This window comes from Suillus subalutaceus (genome assembly GCF_016647625.1).
Source record: "Suillus subalutaceus strain FC151 chromosome Unknown DFJ58scaffold_207, whole genome shotgun sequence".
NCBI classification, from domain to species: Eukaryota; Fungi; Basidiomycota; class Agaricomycetes; order Boletales; family Suillaceae; genus Suillus; species Suillus subalutaceus.
This window is the reverse complement of record NW_024540456.1, coordinates 23,728-38,495: the sequence shown is the minus strand read 5'-3', so window position 1 is coordinate 38,495 and position 14,768 is coordinate 23,728. Positions and strand designations below refer to the sequence as shown.

At 47.3% G+C, this 14,768-nt stretch overlaps 3 protein-coding genes across 3 annotated transcripts; all 3 read left to right on the top strand.

The window, feature by feature from the left end:
- The first annotated feature begins 2,155 nt into the window (after window positions 1-2,155).
- On the top strand, window positions 2,156-4,206 carry DFJ58DRAFT_819771 (uncharacterized protein). Its single transcript, XM_041391930.1, has 5 exons — window positions 2,156-2,178; window positions 2,227-2,281; window positions 2,335-2,629; window positions 2,714-3,031; window positions 3,090-4,206. Exons 3-5 carry the CDS (start codon window positions 2,558-2,560, stop codon window positions 3,990-3,992), a joined length of 1,293 nt encoding a protein of 430 aa, XP_041236717.1. The 5' UTR covers window positions 2,156-2,178; window positions 2,227-2,281; window positions 2,335-2,557; the 3' UTR covers window positions 3,993-4,206.
- Window positions 4,207-5,135: 929 nt separating this feature from the next.
- DFJ58DRAFT_191748 (uncharacterized protein) lies at window positions 5,136-8,017 on the top strand. The gene is made up of 11 exons (XM_041379149.1): window positions 5,136-5,339; window positions 5,395-5,592; window positions 5,649-5,763; window positions 5,819-5,961; window positions 6,014-6,540; window positions 6,601-6,627; window positions 6,677-7,088; window positions 7,136-7,270; window positions 7,320-7,507; window positions 7,564-7,832; window positions 7,886-8,017. The coding sequence occupies exons 1-11, from the start codon at window positions 5,216-5,218 to the stop codon at window positions 7,911-7,913; spliced, it is 2,166 nt and encodes a 721-aa protein (XP_041236716.1). The 5' UTR covers window positions 5,136-5,215; the 3' UTR covers window positions 7,914-8,017.
- Window positions 8,018-8,164: 147 nt separating this feature from the next.
- On the top strand, window positions 8,165-9,426 carry DFJ58DRAFT_191800 (uncharacterized protein). Its single transcript, XM_041379150.1, has 3 exons — window positions 8,165-8,908; window positions 8,959-9,164; window positions 9,219-9,426. Exons 1-3 carry the CDS (start codon window positions 8,416-8,418, stop codon window positions 9,291-9,293), a joined length of 774 nt encoding a protein of 257 aa, XP_041236715.1. The 5' UTR covers window positions 8,165-8,415; the 3' UTR covers window positions 9,294-9,426.
- The last annotated feature ends 5,342 nt before the right edge of the window (window positions 9,427-14,768 follow it).

The window sequence follows — 14,768 nt, the reverse complement described above, 5'->3', positions numbered from 1 at the left end:
AGATTGTGATTGAAGAAAAACGCACCTTCCAAGCGTGCCGGGCTGTGCAGCATGCAGAGAACCTCGGGCTTGAAAAGTTCAGACCAAAAACAATGCTAAGAGTGGTGGGTGAGTTGAAACGTGCGCACAGGAAGACGGCCGCTGAGACAGTGGGAAGATAAATGCGAGGTGAACGCGACTCTTCGAAGCACCGCGGTCTTATATGCGACGCACGAACCCCAGCCCCCAGTGTTTTGCTATGAAAGAAGTGTCAATGTCATTCCAACCTGTTGCGTCACACGACTAGTCATTGAAATAAAAAGTTATGGCTTTATTAGATCTACAAGTTGAACATATACAGAATGATTCAAACCGAGCTCTATACGAAATGTCAACTGTCGACGCGAGGCTGCTCCTTGTTCCAATGTCGGAAATCGACATAGCCCTCACTGCAGGCAATGGTGACAGGATCTCACATTTCTCCAAATGAGATCCACCGTGCGGCTCCTGTTGAAACAGGTCCTGTTGTACGCCGCAATGTCATCCCGCGAATGTCTAATAAGATTGTACTCCGGGTGATTGCTATTGTTCGCGATGTCGCAAAGCTGCCGTGCATTGCATGCCTCGGTCTGGTGAAATCCTGTCGGCCTATCCCATCCACACCTCGTGCAATGTTCGAGACAGTTTTTTGTGAGACACATTGCGAGATAAGATTTTGGGGATGAAAAGGATGGATAATGCGGTGGATGGCTTAGTCTGATGCTTTGTGTGGAGTGAGGGGATTGCTCACCTTCGCGCTGGATTTATATCTTAGATGCTCTTGGTGGCGGCCTAGGACGACACCCATAGGTCTCACTGGAGAAATAACCGGATAAAAGGTGATGGCTTGGGAGAGGTGCTGAGATGTGAAGACACTCCACAGGTCGCCAAACAAATTCGTGGCGGATAGAATTGCAGCCGGCAAAACAGCTTGGATGGCATGGGCTGCGGCACGGAATGCAACAACCTGACTGCCCTTGGGTGGCGGCCAAAGACATGAAACGCGACAAAGCGTACCCGACTGTGCGTACCTGAGTCTTATGCTACTCAGGGGAAAGATCGATAGCACGGTATGTGAGACCTCGAAGCACATAAATGCGATGGTGGTACTGACGTGGGTAAAGATCAGTCTGTCAGTGCATAGTATGTCACTGTGGTGTTTGCAAGCGTTAGTAACTAGGTGCTAATGCTAGCATCAAGCAGACATGAACCTCACCTAGCAGTTATCCTACCGCCACAAGCCCACTAGCAATGGAAGCACGGGGAAGACAATGGAAGAAGACAACCAACGAAAGGGGAACAGCCCGCAGTAAGCAGTGCTAGGATTTTTTTATGGTGGTGAGTGGCGACATCCCCTTCTAGGGGTGTTCAAAAAAACATGAATGACATCCTATGAAGGAAACAATGATAATACCAAAATATCCTTCTGGCGAAGGAAAAAGTTAAAATGTAACCTGAAGTGTATCCCCCGCACGGTGACCCATTGCAAAGAAACAGACCAGGTACTACTTACTTATACGTTATCGGGGAGAAGACAGCTCGAACTGCCGACAAAGCAAGTTATACGCATGCTCTGGATGTCACCAGCTGGAATTTGGAACGCATTCTGCATCTATAGCGAGGTTTTGACATTCGGTCCACCACAGCAACAGATCAAGCCGACATAAACGAACGTTAAACAAGCACTGATGTACAACTTGAAGACTGCGCGACCTTGTTGGGGCTACGGTAGTAAAGATATGCCAAACACACTTGAAACAAGAGACTCGACTCGAACTCACCAAAAAAATTGCATGCGGACCGTAGGCATGAAAAGGTGCACAGGTGCAGTTCTACATAAGGTCCATGCCAGCAATGAAATAACACATCTTTATAACGTTATCTGTGTTCGGCCGCCACACTTACATAGTACGCACCATATATATTTGCAGGGTCACAGTGCACAGCAGTACTTACTGCCTCGGAGTCGGAAGTCGGTGCAGCGTCACGTGTGTATCAGTGTCCTGTTCGACGTTCGTCAGTGACGTCCAGAAGTTAGAACGTTCAAGCCACTGGATTCAAGCTTCCTACCAAGCATCAAATTTCAAAGGGCGTCGAGAGGGTACCAGGAAGATGTCCGATCAATCAATGAATATTCTGCAGAGAACGGTAGCACTACACGTAAGGACTCTTAAGTTCTGGTCTCCGGGGGTTGCACGCTGATCCAAGCCTGGATCACACAGATACGGTATATGAAAGAACCACAGGAGCATTACCTCTACTAGTACGTTGCAGGTGTCTGATTTCAATTGATTTCAATCATAACGTGTATGACAGCAAGGTGACTGAGAAGAGGGTTATGAACAGGACTGAGTCTGAGAGTGCGAGGATAAATCCGCAAGGCGAGTGACAACTCATTCCCCTTCATTATCCTATACGCTATCAACATACACTGTCCAAGGCATCCCGCACATCAAACCAACCAGAATTATATTAACTGATCCACAACAGAGCTTCAAGTCCCAACCGAAGCAGTCAGTTACTGGTTGAATCGACCATAATGCCAGCGCCAGTAGCGGTGTGCGTCGTTGCGGCTATCGCAGGTGTCGCTGCTGTCATTGCTTTCCATGAGGTGATTTTCTTTCTTATATCTATGAAAAACCTTCCATTCCGTCTTCACCCGCTTCCGATAACAGCTCTCTAATCTACTCTCCAGTTCGTTTTTGAACCCCACATCGCCCCCGCCATCGAGCGTTGGGCAGAGGACTTCCTCGCCAAACGTCGTGCCCGACGCAGGGATCCTGTTCCTTTGTCATCCACTCGAGGGTCTGGACATGGAGACCCAGGGCCCAGCGTCGCTATTCCGAGGGAAAGGACCCCTGCAGGAGAAGAAGATTCTATCGAACTACGAGGCTTCAACCTCGATGAATGGCGGAACCAGGTCCATCGCACCGCCCCAGGCACAGGTATGAGGCGAAGAGTCGGAGTAATTCCCCACACAGACGAAGGGAGTATATCTAGCACAATGAATGAGGTATGTCTGTCTTCCGTTTCTCATCTTATCCTTTCGAATACTGATCAAGTACGAACAGTCTTTCACGTCCCTCACGCACACACCGCTCTCACTCACCCATGTCATCTCCAATGTCTCCTCCCCATTCACAGAAGCCCCCTTTGTATCCACCCGCACGCCCAGCCGCACCCACTCCCGTACCTCTTCTCATACCGCAAAAGATGGCGAGCGTGAGGGCAACGCTACTGTGTTTTTCGCCCCGTCTTCGCCCTCATCCTCTGCACCTCCCAGTCCACCATTTGGACCCGTCCTCCCAGACACGAGTGCTGCCTACTCCGCCCGCCCATTTTCTCCGGTTGTGCGCACGCCCGTGCATTCTCGCGTACCATCGAGCAGGTCTTCCCTGCGGCACTCGAGCTCAAGCTCAAGCTCAAGCTCGCGCGTTAGTGTGGATATGCAGGGCAGGCGTGTGGACATTGATGTCGTTGGCGAGCACGTCAACATTAATATCAACGGTGGCGTCAATGCGAAGATGCACGAGAATATGAATGAAAACAATAGCGTTGTGGAGTCACTATCAGAACGTTACCCCGCCCCGCCCACTCCGCCTGTCCTGCTCTCCCCGCCTTTATCACATACTACCTTCTCCTCCCCAAGCACAGACACACTGAGCCTTGGGAGCAGCGGTAGCCGCTCCGGTTCGCCATTTGACTTGGTCTCCCCTGTTCGTATCGGCGATGTGCACCTCCCCTCGCACGCATCCCTCTCAGGTGCTGCAAACTCGCTGTCTCCCTTGATGATGAGTGAGCACGAGTTTGTGGTGTTTGGCGAGGCGCTGGATCCGGATGGGGCGGAAATCTTGGCTTCGCGAAGCGGAAATGCGCGTTTGCATAATCCGTTTACTGATTTTGACGAGGGGAGTGATTCCGACAGTGGTAGTGAAGGGAGCTGGAGACGGCTGAGTGTGACATCCCGAAGATAATGCTTGTCTTGAGGATAAGTATGTCGCGTCATCAGAGCAGGATGCATGGTGGTGTAGTGCGCGCTGTTTCTCTATTTCGTCGTTATTTCGTACTCGTGTTGTTCTGTCGCTCTTTTCCTCCGTATTGTACCTTTACCCTCATTGTGCTCGTTGTGAATCCACGACAAATCATATTTTCGACTCTTCTCCTTTCACGAATCCAACTGACCGTGTTGCTGTAGTAATGGCATCTATATCGACTGCGACCTTGCATGCAACACTGGAGATGACACCCAAAAGTTAGTTTTTGTGACATTCAGTATTGGTTGGCAACGAGAATGGCAAGAGGGTAACGGTTGATCAGGATATCTGGGCTGTCTCTGCATATACGATCAAAATTGTCTATGAACGCGCTTTTCGTGAAGATACAATCCGTTTTCAACTTTTCGCATAATTTTGGGGGGGGGTTACCACAAGAGCTGCTGGCATGGACAGATGGATCCGAGTTCATCATGTGGTCATGTACTCAAGTACTTGCCTTTGTTGTCTTCCTATCCAATTGGTTCTCGAATTCACTCATGTCGCGTGCTTGTCTTGTTCCCTCTCTCCTCGTTTGCTTCGTACCTTACCCTCGTCGTCATGATTGTAGTTTGGCGGGAGACTTTGAAAATTGAACAGATTGAATACATGAGCGGCGAGTTCTCGCAGGGTCTCATGTCATTGATTTTGATTTTGATTTTGATTTGTTGCAATTAATGTTTGATATATTTGATTGAAGTCGTACCAGTTCATACCGTCACAGCCGTGCGCAGAGACTTCTAGGCCTGGGTGAGTTTGAAATCATGACCTTGCAACTTGGCAATTGCGACGTAATAACAAGATACTACTTATCTTATTACGTCGCAATTGCCAAGTCAAACACCACATATCGACCTCGTAGCCTACTATGTCGCGTCCATGAAACGAGCGGAACTCGATTCCCTTCTTGCTCCGCTCTTCCTTGACTTGAAACTTACTAGTAGTACGTCCGTCTTAGACGTCAGTGATGGGTGGGTACTACAGTACAGTCCAACTTGCTACTGACAAGGTTAGACTCGAGCCCTATTGGGATAAATCGACTGTTAATTTCTCTTTCGTTTCGGATTGGTTCATGGTCCTAACTTCTGACATAATTATCACTGCAGTCTCTTCCCTCACTGTTTACATAAATCCTTCACGGGCGCTTTACCTGTTGCGCAGTCTCCATGAATCACAGAGAACAAGTCATATCCGACATTACAATTGAACGAACGCAGAAGGTATTTGATGATGCCACATCAAATTTAAACTCGACCTTCGCTAGAACGCTTGACAAGTGGGATCAGGCAGGTTCGTCGTTGACAATCCATCCCGGTCAGTAAGGGTGGTATTCAGATTACTCTAGAGGATTGTGTCGCCAAGACCGCTCAAGAAGTTGGATCAGCGCACGATTTCTATACCCAGAATGCCACAGCCATCAAGTCAGCATCTGATGCAATGGTCGCGGACCTCTCGAAGAAGAATATGGGCGACTTTCTGGGAGAGGCAAAGAAGGTGATGGAGGCCCTGGATGTTCTGCAACAGGTTCACCCGTTTGTTGGTGGTGTGTTTACCACTTGTCGATGTTGCCGCCTCAGCTAATACTTGGACAAAATGCAGTGGCTATACTTGCTTTCAAGGCCGTCGTGAATCTTGAGCTAACAAGAAGAGAAAACGATCGTAGAGTTGGGTTGATGTTAGCTCAAGCATCTGACACGATGACCATGCTTCTCCAGTTCGTCGTCCGACACTGGTTTTGAATGACTTTTACTGATTCTATTCGATGGTAGACTTAAGGACACTAGAGATCCTGCCATTGTGGGACCTCACGGCAACATTCGGGGGCGATTGGATCGTGTCCTGGACGGCATAAGGCAAGATATCGAGGATTGTGGAAATGCCATCGACAAATACTACAAGTCAAAATTCATGGGTCAGTTTCCCTCATATTCCTGAGTGTTTCATATAGAGAATCACATTCCCAGTGAAATTCTTCAGATCCTCCCACTGGGCGAGCGAGTTCCTGAAAGTTTGCAACAGCTTTTCCCAGCGTACGCAGGACCTCCAGCTCGCCTTAAATATCAGGACGACGTTGAGAGTTGATATTGCCATTGATAAGCTAGACGAGCTTATCCGGATGCAAAGCGATCGCGAAGCAAGATTCGAGAAAGAAGTCAAGATGCGCGGTGGAAGAGAGAAATGTTTGGAAAGCGAAGAAAAACTAGTAGAGCTACTGAAAATCGCCGAGCAAAGGGAAGGGCGTCCACCGAATAAAGCGCATGCTGATGCTCCTACCAAAGATGTCAACAAGCCTACTTCGAAGGCCGACCGCCTTGATGCATCGCTGCTTTACGAACTACGTGCTCCGTTACGCAACTTACTTGACGAGAATCGTGCACTCTTCATGTTCAAGCTTGATACACAGACATCCGACATCAAAGATGCCATCAAGGATTCTGAAACGCGTATCATGTGGGCCTTCAACAGCAGATTTCGACGGGTCAGGGATCCAGTAAGGATTATGAAACCCAACCTTATGTGTCACTAACTTGGTCAATTTAATTTTCACCAGCACCTCCGATATATCTGGAAAGAGATGGTATGTCTCTGTGCAGGTGTGACTGAAGTGCATACTTATTATCACCAAGAAATGGACAACAAGTGTCAAGACGCAATACTTCATTGCAGAACTCCATGATTATTACGTGAACCGTTTCTCCCACCTCCGTCATGGCGCTCCGCTCCTAGAAGAAGCGTCGGATGCTTCGTCTTTGGTACCGCGAGTCTCATCTCCAACTCCCACTGTCTCTGTCATGTCCGATTCAGAAGGAGAGGACCGCGAGCTTCAAGCAATCGATTCTGCGTACCACAAACTTCCTACTGTCGACCCTGCAGACAAATGGTGCTTGAAATATTTGTCCATTTTCTATGTTCCAAGTTTATCCGAAGGCTTCGATGACGATGCGAATGGCTTGGTCAGTGTAAGGGAGGTGAATACTTTTACGTCCACAATCCCTGTGGGTTGGACTCTGCCAAAAGCACTTGCATACTGGGCTGCAGGTAAGGATTGTTATCATCAGGTCGAGCCAGTGCTTATGTCGGTGAAGGCTGGAGAGTGGATAGTCAACACTATCATGCACGAATTGAACAGGTCTTGAACAGCATGGTTTATGCGCAAGCGGATGTACTTCCAGAAAACAGGAGGTGTGTCGCTACATACTTGAACTCATATGTCATCGATGGTGCGTTGCTCTGCCCACCTTTTAGCGAAGGCATTTACACAGCAGACAGGTATCAAAAGGCTCATCCGTTCTATTGCAGAACTTGGATCAGAAGATTCGGATTTGGATCTCGCGCAACTGACTACTCAGCGTCGCAAGGCTCAGGAGGAGACATTGGCAGATAAGCTCAATATCGTCAAGTATGAAATCGACTCCAAAGATTCTATTAAACTTTTCGGGTCTGGTCGCATCGAAAATGTGGGTTAACTTAGCGCTTGCGCTGAATGCTCACATGTGTCACCGCGCTTGTTCAGTTCTTGCTACCCCTACTTTACCTCGTAATCAGGAGGCATTTACAGATCATGAAACTCGCTAGCACAGTGACTCTGGTCGAGAGAGAACTCGAGTCTGCAACTCTAACGATAGAAAATATCTTAGAAGGGGTGTCTTTGCGCGTGGACCAACTGGCAGGTGCGTTTCTAAGCTATGTCATGATAAGCTATCTCCTTCCACCATTGCAGAGTCATTTCGTCAGCAGGGTAATGATCCAAAAGCGAGATTCGCGTGGTATGCCCATGGCTTGGTACGTGGAGACAGCAACTTTACATCGATTCCCGGTCTAATACCTCGTAATAGTACAACTTTTGGTACAGTCCAGAATTAACCACAGACGACACAGAATACTGGGAAACTCACGATTTTGGGCTTGATGACGCTAAGCTGGAGATCGATTCAACAGCACTGAAGCTCGGTCCTTTCAGTCTGGCAGAGGACAATGGAGCAGTAGGAAGACCTGTCAAGTTCATCGCACTCAATCCCGATCAGCAGCCTGAAGACCCTATGCAAGAATATATCCGTTTGCGGTGCATGAATGACCTGCAGTATATGCGGAACTTTTACCCTCACGATATCCCACCTTACCTATCATTGGCCGACAAAGAAAGGTTTAATCTCCTGTCCCAAGAGCTACCACCCCCAGACGTCGAGCGTTGGAATTCATTGGCTGAACTCCAGATGCGTAGACGATTGTTCGAGTGAGTCCATCTTCTGTCTATTTATCATTCTTCAAACATCTGCCTTTCCGTTGTTCAGGTGTCAGTGTGATGCGTGTCATTACCTTGTCAGTGATGTCCTTCACCGTTGTATAGACTGCGAGTCCAGTGAGCATGATGGAGACAACCCTTCCGTGCAAGACGACTAATCTTCTTACAGACGACTATGATGTGTGTGTAGATTGCGAATCTCAGCCGGTCTCGGATCACAAATACCCATCCGACCACAAGTCAACGCATAACATGCTTGTTTTCCGGATGTCGCTACCTCATGGTCGCTACAGCCGAGTCCGGTGGTATGCCAGGAATTTCTTATCCACTTGCGTGCCCGCTGCAGCACCACCAGAAGCACCATTGACTGCGCGAGAAGACGAATCCAAAACGCAATCAGATGGACCTGAACTTCCGCATCCGACAGAAGCCATCCGAGCAGATGATTCTGCCGCCTCTGTCGATTTACGGGAAGGTGATGAGAAGTTAAATAGGAACCCGGGAGTAGCATCAGGGGAGATAACTGGAACCTCAGTCGCGAATGGGGATGCCTATGCTTGTGCCGAATGTGGCATTAAGATGAAGAGCATTTTCTATGTATGCCTTACCTGCGCAGGTCAGGCTTCCGTATGTCTAACGGGGCACAAAGCTGAGCAATTATCACAGAACTCCATTCCGCGATTGCCCTATGCAGTGATTGTGCATTCCGCGATGTGTTCAACGTGGTCACAGAGCACCATCCTTACAAACACTGGCTGGTCAAGATTAAAGACCGGGTTCGAGATGTGGACATCACAACATCAGACGAACCTTTGGATAACGTGGACGAGACTACCTCGCTTTCCTTACGAGTCGACAAGCTAGCTGCAATGGTAGAATCTCGCTTCATGGAACAGGATCTCCGCCTTAGTGCACTTGTCACGCAGGTTGATCAACTCGTGCATAGTCTAGCTGCATTGACAGGAAAAGCACAACTTCCCTCTGAATCCGTCACTGTTTGACTGGCTCGTGAATTGGTAGACCATTCCATTTGATTCTTGCAGTGTCTCAACGAGCTTGTATAGATAGATCGGCACCGACTTTTTACATGTCCTTCGTGTATGTGAAATAAATAAGTTCGCTGGCTTCCTTTCATTGCGCGGACGAGTACGAGGCCGGGAAAGTGATTTATCCCAGAACTGTAGGTGATCGCGTTCTAATATGTAGGGTGGTCGCTCTGCAACACAGTGACATTCCGAGACCGAGCAGCGAAATGAGACAATCTCTTCCCCAGCGTAATTATGAATCACACCACGAGGCTTCGCCTCAAAGATGGCACGAGTTCAACGCATGGCGACACTGGCCATGACAGGGGGCCTCCGTTCTTCCGCAACCATAATGCTCGACTCTCACCCAAATGTTCTTCCCCTACAGCAGATCATAAGGAAGGCGTGCCACCACGCCACACTTCGCATGTCAACCTTCCCGAACACGCACCCTTTAACGAAAGACATCAACGCGGTCTTCAACTACTGCAGCAAAAGGAACTTTCAAGGGAAAAAGAGACACCCCTCACCGCTACACAAACTCTTCAACGAATTCAAGATCGAACCAAGCAACGTGGAGAAACTCCTACCAGTACGACACTTTCCCAAGTGGGAACCGGACACTAGTGTCAGCATAGCAGACTCCAAGGAAGACGCACTGAAAGAAGACGAAGCAAAAGAGGACCTAAGGGTATACTCAGACGGATCGGCAGTGGATGGAGGAGTAGGCGGAGCAGCGGTACTGATGAGAGGAGACGAAAGAATAGACGAAAGACACTTCCACATGGGAAGTGCAAAGGACCACATGGTGTATGAAGCTGAGGCGATAGGAATGATCCTGGCGGTAGAGTTGTTGAAAGCAGCAGGGGGAAGAGGCTCAATGGCACTAGGAGTGGACAACCAAGCGACCATCAAAGCGACGAACGCCTCCAGCTCCAAGCCAGGCCACTATCTAATCAACAAATTCCACGATGACCTCAGAGAATTACTCCCCCTAAACAATGTAAGAAAATTCACCATCAGATGGGTACCAGGTCACCTAGGAGCAGAAGGCAATGAACAAGCAGACGTACTAGCCAAGAGAGCAGCCAGAGGAGAAACATCAGTGGACAACTCCCTCCCCACATCTTTAAGAACACGCACTGGCACCCCCATCACTCTCCCAATCAGCAAAACCACAGTGAAACAACAATTCCAACAAGCCATCAAGAAGGAAGCAAAGCTTGTCACACGCCAAGCACTGTGTTACCAAAGACTCCACGCAATAGATCCAACAGCTCCTTCGAAACATTCACCAGCATGATAGACCCCCTCCCTCGCCACCACAGTTCTCTCCTGTTCCAACTTCATACAGGCCACATTCCGCTGAACAAGCACCTTTTTCGCATATCCAAGTCAACCTCAGCTTGCTGTGCACAATGCAATGCTCACCAAGAATCACTCAAACACTTCCTCCTCGAATGTCCGTCATACTTTCACCAAAGAACAGCACTACGAGCAGAAGTCGGCCCACATGCAAACCAACTCCAACAACTCCTAAACAATTGCGACAACACTAGACCCCTCCTCTGATTCATCGCATGCACGAGAAGACTCGAACAAACGTTTGGCGACGTCACTCCCCCACCGCCAAAAGAAAACAGCTAGTTCATGCCACAGAAGAAATAGAAGCCCCCACAACTTCTCTCCAAATGCCTTCAGACAGTGCCATCGTCCTCGCCTAGGCTGGTGTCATGCATGGTATGTGATCCATACCATGACATATACACAACAGCAGTGACAGGGAAGGTAGAAGACACCTGACTGATTCCTATCACCAAGTTACCTTATCATTTTTCATTCATTTCTTAGCTAGTATTTTCACTTTCAAACTTCACTCCTATTTTTTCTATGTATTTCTATTTTTCTAGGCACATTTAGCCACCAGACTTTTCCTCAAGCCACCAAACATGTTAGTAATCATGTCATGTGACTGGGAAATACTCTGATTTGTAAGGATTCAACTTGACTCATCATGTTTGGTCATGATTCGTCATGCTTTGTAAAACTTGCAACTGGATTTGTAATCCACTTTGTCATAAAGCTGATTTAGCACACCTAAGGACTTGGTTTGTAAGCACATTCTTACCAATCCATGTGATGACTCATGCTTTTCATTTTTCATTCTTTGTAATACTACACTTCATTTTGTATGTACATTAGTAAACAAGCTGACTCAACACAAGTTTGTAAGCACATTCTTACCAATCTATGTGATGAATCATGCTTAGTAAGATGGCCTCCCAAGGTATATAAGGAGCCCATTTTCACCCATGCAATTTAAGCTTCCCACTTTAACTCTTTTCTCAAAATGTGTGAGAACCAGTAAGATCTAAGTGCAGGCCATTCAGCAGCCTTGAAGTTAAGAATAAGAAACATATATTCAGGTTATATACTACCTTACAGGGGTTGACTATATAACAAAGTACAGCTACCTAGCTAAAGTTCATCAGCACTACTTTCCTCTCTCTTTTTCAGGAAGGGAGACATGATGTCTTACTAGGATGTGAAAGGCAAGAAAACTCTCCAAATTTCACTATCCTCCACGGTCAATGGTTCAGACAATTACCAACGGTTGATAACGTGGTCGTTCGTGGAGGATGAGATGTGTTGAACTTTTCAAGCGAATGCTAGTGATGTAAAAGAGGCAAAGAATGATAGAAACAATAGTAGCACAAGGTAGTGCTATAAACTTCAGAATAATATGTTGCAGCTGTATGCAATGAGCTTGAACTTTAATATATATCCCTCTTGGATATCTCTTACTTATACTCAGCAATGGAGAACAAATTCACTAGCGGGATCGTCCCAATACATGGCCTCGAAACCAACTCTCTGCTGCTCAGGATCTCACAATGAGTAATGACGCAGTCCAGAATAGAGTACACCTTCTTGATGTAGTCTTAAGTGGCCAAGCTCTTAATATTCGTTGACAGATTGTAGGTCTTATTTGTGTCTACCCTAATTGATGAATAATACATATAATTCTCCCCACAGAACTTTTCCTGTGTATAAAAGAGAACTAGAATAAAGGATGATTGTGTAATCAAAGATGGTGTCATATCCCGTATTCCGGACCTTCGTCCGATGATGTTCCCACGCCTTCCGGACGCCTTCCGGATGCACATCCGGACCTCCATACCCTTATCCATGACTCCATACCCTTATCCATGCCTTCAGTCCTCCAGTCCACTATCGGTTTGGATCCGTACACCTTTGTACATCCATATATCAATACCTTCGGACCTCCGCAGCTAAGCCTGCTTCATCCACCCTTGGTCCTATCGGATCCGAGCTCATTCCATCTCGGACTCTACCTTCCCTAGACTATCGATCTATATCCATGATCCATATCCTAGTCTCGTCTTCACCTAGATCTCCGGATCCGCTCATCCGATATCCAGACACTTCATCTGATATCTCTAGACCTCCGGATCCAACCTATACTCATATCCGAGGCCCAAACCTTAAATCAGTGTCTATCTCCTTATGGTAATCCCCTTGACTCTGGACTTTGGTTATCTCTGTTTCTGTCTTGCTTATTGATCCTTGTACTCTGTTCATATCCGAGTTCATTTACTTATGTTCCGTTCATACTACTAATATGTTTCCACATGCTCGTACATAGCATTTGTGTTCAGCTTATTGATCCTCTCGGATCCCGTCCAGTATATAAACCTCTGTACAACTCCTGTAAAGTTTCCTCAGTTCGAATATCAACATAGACTTGCTCTCTTGCATCTTAGACTTCACTCATTCTTGTCTCGGACTTTGATCCATCTGAGTTCTGCCTTTCCATCAAGGCCTAGGGATGGATTCCCTAGGCCGTAAATCCAGACCTTTGGATTTGTCCCCTATGTCTCTGTTCTGAAGTCTAGGGATTGATTCCCTAGACCGAAGTTTTGCCTTTCTGGCACTTCCTGCCTTTCCGAGACTTCTGTCTAAACCCTGTCTATCCGACTCTACCATAGTGTAGTCTACCTCTGTTTGTTTCTACTCTGGACCTTGTTGTCATATACCATATATCCGGTTACAGATCCGATGATCTGGATCTCAGATCCGATCCAGATCCGATGAACATATCCATCGTCCGGTCCACAGATCCGCTTTGATTCTTATTTCATTTCCTGTTCATATAACTCTAACTATCGTTCATCTCCTTTCGGTATTCCTGTACACCGGTATACCGGTTATCCTTTACTTCCGCTTTGCTTACTGATCCGCTATGCTTACTGATCCGCTACACTTACGAATCCGCTTTTACTTGTACTTCATTCCCGGTTCATGATTCGTGATCCATCCAACTTACCAATATGCTCCACTTAGACTTTGCTTATACTTTCGTACATAGCCTCGCACCTTTGCTTATTGATCATTCCGTTAGCTATCCGTAGTATATAAACCTTTGTATATGCGCTGTAGTAGATCAGTTCGAATATCATCTTAGATTGCACTCATTCCGTCTGGACTCTGAGTCCCTCCGTTATCCATCCGGACTTGAGTACGCTACTCTTGTCTACTCCGAGACTTAGGATAGATTCCTATAGTCTACATATCCGCCTCTGTCTTTGGACAGTCCTCACCCGTTAGTTTCTAGTCCGGATCCGATCTGGATTGGCCGTTACTCTATACACGCGATACTTTAGCTCTCTGAAATAAGGGGCAAGACTTGGGAAAGGGGCACAGCGCACGAGCTGAGGCCGAAGCCCTTCGGATCCGATACTACTTGAGTACGGTCTTAACACTTGTCCATAGTAGCCTTTCCCCTCCTGTCCTAATCCTGTCCGCTCCTCCAGTCCTCCTAAACCTTCAGACCTTTGGACGTCGTAACCTTTGGACGTCGTAACCTTTGGACGTCATAACCTTTGGACATTGTAACCTTCGGATGTCGTAACCTTCGGACGCCATTACCTATGGACCTCCAGACATCCTGTCCTTCGGACCACTCCTCCTATCCTATCCTGCTTTGGACTCTGTCCCTTGCAGCCTTTCCTCTATATGTTTCTATCTAGGGAACTTACCATGGGAAGTCCTTCAGCACTCCACCAGAGTAGCCAGCCTCCAGAAGTCCTTCGGACTTCATTGGATTCCATCCGGACTTCATTCTGAAATTAAGGGCACGTACTCGGGTAAGGGGCACAGCGCACGAGCTGAGGCCAAGCCCTTCGGATCCGATACTACTTGAGTACGGTCTTAACAGATGGCTCAAGAATGTGGCCAAATACTTCTGAAGAATGTATGAAGAATAATGTCAAAGGTGTGGAGCAAATAAACTAATATTTTCTCCTAATAATCACTTGAATGTTCACTCAATAGTAGGGGCTAAGAATCTCAGGGGTGAAAGAATGTTCCCCTGTGTTCCCCTATAAACTTTGTCTCACTCTGATAATACTTGGGAATGAAATTTATTTC